The 7,500-nt window shown below is 38.6% G+C and overlaps 1 protein-coding gene across 6 annotated transcripts in view; it reads left to right on the top strand.

Annotated features, from left to right (window-relative positions):
- SELENBP1 (selenium binding protein 1) overlaps nt 1–4,667 on the top strand; it is a 155,819-nt gene extending 151,152 nt beyond the window's left edge. For all 6 annotated transcript variants that reach the window (XM_085874607.1, XM_085874601.1, XM_085874602.1 and 3 more), the window contains one exon: nt 1,912–4,667. In XM_085874607.1, the coding sequence (XP_085730733.1) occupies nt 1,912–2,074 (163 nt within the window). In that variant the 3' untranslated portion in view covers nt 2,075–4,667. The remainder of the gene's footprint in view (nt 1–1,911) is intronic.
- The last annotated feature ends 2,833 nt before the right edge of the window (nt 4,668–7,500 follow it).

Below are 7,500 nucleotides of genomic sequence, written 5' to 3' on the forward strand. Positions count from 1 at the left end.
CTGGTAAAACTACCAAAATCACAAATCACTGCTCACCTTCACTCTTTCATTCCTCTTTGTCCACGCCTTTGGAATAAACTCCTCACTCTATTCAATCCCATTCTTCCCTCCAGGCCTTCAAAACAGCTGTTCTCCACCACCTCTTATCATCCCCCATCCAAATCCTCGATCTTTTCTACCCCCGATAATCCACCCAAGCCCACCTCCTTCAAATTCCCTGCTTTCCTTCCTGAAAGTCCCTGTAATGTCCATCTTGTATTCCCCATGTTCCCCGCCCGATCCCTCTCCCTTCCACAGATCTCCTAATGTCTCTGTTCCCCAATGTTTTGTCCTTCCCACTCCCGCCCCTCTTGTCTCAGGCCTCCCCCCCTTGCTGTGTGTTTTGCATTAGCTCTCACATGACCCTCGACAAGGAAAAAAAATAAATATATATATATATATATATATATATATATATATATATATATATATATACATATGTGTAAATAAACTGATTCTCAGATGTTTCTCCACATTGCACATGCAAAGGCAACTTTTGGTGTTCACAGGGTTATCTTGTGGAGTTTTGATTCAGATGTAGCATGTATGTGTTCACGATACTGTTCAATAACTCGAGACAAGAGCTGTTCTTGCAGACTAGCACCAGTCATAAGAAAAGGTTTGTGCCAATGCACACTATTACAGCAGAATTAGGAAAATACATGTCGCTGGTATTGCATGCCATTCACACATTCAGTGGATACCATTCGACATCAGCCTTCAACAGAATGGGAAAGAAAAGGTGGATGAAGACAGCTTCAGAGCACCTGGAACTGATGGATGGATTTAAGAGTCTTGGTAAAGATGCAACTCAGGTAGACCCTGCAACTGAAGCCGTGTATGTGGTATTTCTTATGTCCATTTTGTACTCTAGGAGAGATGAGGCATTTTGACCCTCTACTGTTATTAAATGTTGTTCACCATACACCGTTCCTGGCCTCTGCCAAGTTTCAAGTTTTTTTTTGAACAATAGTTTCAGAGATGTCCAAAGTTTAACCTTTTCCCAACATGGCTGCCATGTCACATCACCTCTGACATCATAGTTAGCATTGAAAAAAATCTCCAGGGGTGGGCTCTCTTGTGTTGAAAGTTGTGCCGATCACTCAATCGGTTGCGGAGAAAACAAATTTAAAAGCGAATAAATATTGAAAATGTCTGGAGGAATAAAAATATAAATAATCCGTACAAAAACAATAAAGTACTTCTTCAGTACCATAAAAATATGTTATACAATATAACGGGGGAAATGGCAATGGTATTATTGAATGTTTATGATATTAAGTGCCTTATGATGCGATTATGTAAGTGCAAATCTGTTGTTACTTATTATCTAACTGCCGTTGTTAGACTTGTTACTAACTTGTTACTGACTAAGTTGTTACTAACTGCTGGAGGGGATGTTCCAATTTACCCCAGTTTCCCCTACACAGTTTTGCATTTGTATTGAGAGCTTATCAAGCCTTGTAAGGCACCAGCATTTGCTATCCTTGTTTTGTTAATCTCCTGTGAAATCCCTCAACTGAAATTGAACAAATTAAAATTCTGGGTTTCTTCCATGGTGAGCAGGCAAGATCCATATCATCTGGGATGTATGCTTAACTTTTTTGGATTGAAGGAAGAAACACTGACTTTACGCTCTTGCTAAGAGATTCATTTCCATTTTAAAAGGTTCTTGTTTTATCACACAAAGCTTCACATTTTCTTATCCCAGTGTGTGCAATGCTTGGCAATTGATATATTTACAATGGTATTGGAAAATGTAATTTTCAAAATCTGATCTTGTTTTTCGTAATTTTAATGGAGAAGCCTTTTATTGGATCTCTCTGAGGAATAATGCTCTGTCCCGCACGTTTAACATTTTGATGTTTACAGGGAAGGCTCAGTAATGCTGCAGATCGACGTTGACTCCAAAAGTGGAGGGCTTAGTGTGAACCCTAACTTCCTGGTGGACTTTGGCAAGGAGCCTGGAGGCCCAGTTTTAGCTCACGAAGTCCGCTATCCTGGTGGAGATTGCACCTCTGATATCTGGTTATAATTCTGTTGTTATACAATAAAAAAATAAAGGCACAACCAAATATTGTCGTTGCTCTCAGTTCAGGTTCAGGTCAAATGTTTTAACCACTGAATATTGATGAAACCAATTCGATGGTCGAAACATCAGACCAGAACCCTGCCTACTGGGCTGCTAAACTAGTTGTTGGTGCCTGCATTTTGCAATATTGATCTTCCCAATTTCAACCAGTTTTTTTGATGATTCTGTTTCGTATTCAAGATGGTTTGAGAATGCAATTCTTATTTTCAAAGGTGATGCTCCATTAATTCCATGTTTCATCCTTCTGTACCAATTGAATTTTTTTCTTTTTTCTTGTTGACATAGACTTAAGTTGTTCTTAAATCAGTGTCTTGCTTACAAGATCCATTGATGGATCACCCTGCCTGTGAAACACCTGGGTGGCAGTTTTAGCTGGTTTGAGATCAAAAATCAGGCGAGACCCCTAGGCTATTTTGCCAAGCCGCACTTGCCATTGACTTTCATAAATAATCGTTTTACCAGGTTGCCAACAACAAAAAAATCAAACCCTCTGTTTTATTCACCATTCATTTATTTTCACATTTTTCCTCTTTTATTTCAGATAATGATAGCTGAGGTCCTACAGCAAATGATGCCCTGGACAAATGAAGAAAAGAGAAAAAAAAAAAAGGATTTTCGGCAGAACCTTACATCGAAATGCAATCCTTCGTCAAAACGTAAATGAAGTTCAAGAGAAAATTTAACTGCAGAGATGCCCCATGCAAGAGAATATTCAAATGGACAAATAAATTTTGAGAGGCAAGGAACTTTGCACAACTTGAACTCAAAATCAACAGACAGAATAACTCATTCTGGATGCCCCTTACTGAGAACTCCTGAGGTCATTAAGAGGGTCCAACAGCCAGTCTGAAACAGTCCAAAAAGTCGATTCGCCACCACAGTCAAGAACTTGGATTGACAGTGTCAAGTCTCAGGAGGATTCTCCATGATGACATGAAATTTTATCTGAGAACAACAATGGTTTCAACAGAATGGGGCAACCCCTCACACTGCAAATCAGTCTTGTGAGTGGGTGACAAGCCACTTTGGTGAGGGTGGAATTTGCCAATACTTCAGCGTCAAGTGGTTTCCACATTTCCCTGATCTGAGCACTAGATTTTTATCTTTGGGGATATCTCAAAGACATTGTGAACAAGGATAACTCCAGGAGCATATTTGAGCTGAAACAAGCAATCACAGAGAAATTTAGGTCCATCCCACTTGCTGAATGTCAGGGCACAATCAACATTTTCATCTGTAATGTTCAAATCTATATTCGGTGCAGAGGTGGACATTTGGAACATGTGATCGACCGAGTGCCAACCAAGTCTGACAAGGACAAGTCCTGATATTTGGTACATCAGTGTCGCACAAAATGTAGCAAATATATATTTTACAGCGCGTGCGCTGGTATACAATTGCACCGAGTTTGAAATGTCCCCAGCATCTACCATGTCTCCGGTGTCCTCCCCTCCCCCACCCCCCCACGCGCCTCAAGTGACAGCCAATGATGGCCGTCCGGTAGATGGCAGTGCGTTACCTAGACCTAAATGGTGACAACTGATGGAAACAATTGACGGAAATACCTGAGTATTCATGGGCCGACAACTGACAGAAAAATCCGAAGAGACGGCCAATATAATAATAACAATAATTTTCTGGTTTCCGCATGAACGACACGTTAGATTCACACAATACTGCCTTTTTCAATGGAAATTTGTGAAACTAATGTGTTTTATATGTGTAAACCATTGAATTTATTGCTTGATGGAAAAAACCAAGAAACGCTCCCCTCTCATGTACGAACGAACGAAAGACGTCATTTCCGCCCACCATGGCATTTCGCGCCGAACGCTGAAAGCTAAGTTCTTCTTATTTTACATCATTCTTTTGCGGCCCCCTGCCATGCTGTATCGAACAATTTAATTCCTTCTGTTATATATAAAGGTGCTTATCACAATAATAACAAGATTTTTACATTTCAAATATTAAGTACGCTTTTTAATTGTTTTTCAACTGAAAAAGCATAAATTGCATATTTTAACATTAGTGTACTCATTTGCTTCACCACACGTGCTGTATTGAAGGATTTCACTTGTTATATATATATATATATATATATAAATATATATATATATATATATATATATATATATATATTCTCCTGAATTTTTATGTAATTCAGTATAAAAATGAATATATTGTGGATTTTTTTTACGTGTTTGGGTTTTTTTGGCACACCCTGTTCTTTTGCTCGATCTGATCTTAAGCAAGTATATAATCTAGTTTAATGTACCTTTTCTCCCATCTTGAGAAATATAAAACTTCCATTTTCAAATCATAGCTGTTATAATTTTTCGATGCGATGAGGATCATTTGACTTTTTATTGAAATTACTTGCATTAATTGCCTTTTTGAGATCAGGTTCACTTTCAGTGGGAAAATCCATAACTTCACATCCACAATACTTGTCCATTATATTGCTTTGCATCCTCTTTTATTGTGTGAGTGATTATCATTGTCTGTTTATTATATTAAAGATTTCCTGAACAACAAATACTACTTTTGTTTACTATTTAAAAACCCTGTTTTGGGTTTTTTGTATTTTTTGCTCGAGTCAAAGGTTATCATCTGCAGTGGCCTGCCAAACTATTCACCACCTTCCAATAATGCCACATTTATATGAACCAGTACACCTACTCTCGATGGGAGCAACAGAAAGGGTCATGTTGTTATCCTCTCTGGGGTACATAGATTTCAGTCGATCTAGTCTCAGGTCCATTCTTCTGTAGTGGACACAATAAGCAGAGAATGCCTCAAGGATGTTTGATTCCTCCAGATTTCTTTCAGTTTAGTGTTAAACAGCAGTATATGCGACTTTAAAAATGTAATCATACGTGTTTGTGGTTGATTTTTTTTTCTTCCTTCTGGGAGGTCTCTTCTTCTTTCTCATTTTCAAACTCCATCACAATAAGCTATTTATACACGTTAACACGGCATTTGTTAAAGGAGTTAAAACCCCTTGGGGAGAGGGGATCTTATTCGTATTAATATTGTTTAGTGGTAACATCAATATTATGGCATCATGGAATATGTTAGTACACCATATAAAGGGATGATATGGGGAAAAATGGCCACCCATTAAAATGTGGACACAATGATACACCCATAAAGTACTATGGAGTGAAGTTATAAGCATTTAAAAGCCATACCTTTTATTCTTGACCATTTTCTGAACTACCAAGACGTAAAAAGATGCTAGAATACATCGCTAAAGTACCACAATGAGAGATCGCTAAAATGCCAATTAGTACTTCTTATTCTTCTGCTTCTTCCCCTCTCCAAACAATGTAAAATTGTAGTCCAACCAACCTCAAAAACTGCTGAAGCTATGATGGTGATTCCAACGCGAGGAAGTTACTTTGTCTCTTAGCTAGTGCATGCAATCCAAAATTAAAAAATATATAAAACATTAATCGTTTTATTAGGAAAATAAATCAAACATCAATGTGGACTCAACCAAACCAGGCCAGGATCATGGGAGGGGGGGACGATGGACAGAACCATTCCAAAAGCGATATATATATATATATATATATATATATATATATATATATATATATATATATCCATCCCATCCCCCAAATCAACTGAAACAAGTATTAAAACAATTTAATAACATGGAAGGATTTAATCCATTCCAAAATAACAAAATATATTAAACATGAAGCTTTTTTTGGTTTTTAACTATAATCGCATTGTTTGTCAAATGTGGTAATCCCACATTGTGGACTTAACCAAAAGCCAGAATTGAAAGGTGAGGAGGGGGGGAGGGGTAGAATGTAACATAAGCCAAATTTAATAACTCGGATGGATTTAATCCAAATCAAAATAAGAAAATATAGAGCATAAAGCATTTTATTTCCTTAAATAATTGCAGAAACAAGAAAAAAAAACATTAAAAAAGAAGTAAAAACAGAGGGATGAAACCTCAAAAACACAACCAAACAAGGTAGGAATGACACCACATTACGATGCCACAATACGACATCACAATCCTCATTGATTACCATCAGGACATCTTTTGACATTTTACTTTTGTTGTGGGATTTTGATGGATGAGGAAGAAGAATGAAAAATGATACGTTACAATGCCACAATACGACATCACAATCCTCTTCTTTTTCACGATATCTTTTGACATTGTTCCATCACAACACTTGCAACAAGATCACCCTTCGGGCAGGTACTCTGCTACTCGATAGAATACAGTAAACCCTCAAATATCATGGGTTGTAATATCGCGGGTTTCGACCAATGCGGGCAACCTATTGTGTTCCAATTTCATTATCACAGGATTTCATTTTGACCAATCGTGGTTTTTGAGCTGATATGCATCATCGTTTGTGTCCCAGGCATATACGATTACCTCCCATTATGAGCCTTGTGTTGTTTCTCGTGCATAATTTTTAATGATCCCAAATGTAAAGCGATGGACAGTTAGTTGTGTCAAAAGGTAGAGAAAGGTTATGATGTTGGCTGAAAATATCGAGTTGTTCGATCGTTTGGCTTGAGGTGAAATTTCAGCATCTGTGGGTTGCCCTTATGTGGTCCATGATTGTAGGGCGAACCTTCCCCATTGTTCTCCTCATTCCTAAACCTTCATTTTCCTTCAAACCTAATTCCCAAACCTTCATTAGCCTTCAAACCTGATTCCCAAACCTTCATTTTCCAATTCCATATTCGAGCCTCATTCCAAAACCCATATTTTCTGACACCCCTACTCAAACACCCATTCTCAAATCTTTATTTTCCCACACCCGTACTCGAACCGCCATTCTCAAACCCTTATTTTCCACCACCTGGATTCAAGCTGTTCTCATGCTTCATTCTCAAACACATTCTCAACCGCAGCTCATAAAACTAATCGAGGCGAAGGGATTTATGCCGGAGCAGGTTTTTAATGCCGATGAGATGGGATTATTCTAGAAGAGGATGCCATCTCATAATTTCCTCTCCAAGCAGGGAAGATCTGCTCTGGGTCAAGGTAAGGTGGTTAACGATCATCCTACCCTTCTCTTATGTGCAGGCCCGTCGCTAGGGGGGGGGGCATTTGGGTGCAATGCCCCCCCATGGCGCATCTGGTGCCCCCCACTTGTACGCCACCCATTTATGCCCTGTTGCACCCTGTGAACAACTTAGTGTTTAAGGACGAGCGCCCACTGTGAACTTGCTGTTTAAGAGTTCACCTGTGTGAACTAAAACCCTTATTCCAGATGTTCAACGTGGTGAATAATAAGGCCTTCTTGGATAAACTGTTCTTTAATAATATCCTTCTTTGAATAACAGTCAAGAGATAAGTGTGCGCTTCCCAGCGCATCTCCAAAAGC

The sequence above is a fragment of the Eptatretus burgeri genome, chromosome 3, assembly GCF_056783735.1.
Source record: "Eptatretus burgeri isolate ZD-2024b chromosome 3, Ebu_testis_v1, whole genome shotgun sequence".
Lineage (NCBI taxonomy): Eukaryota > Metazoa > Chordata > Myxini > Myxiniformes > Myxinidae > Eptatretus > Eptatretus burgeri.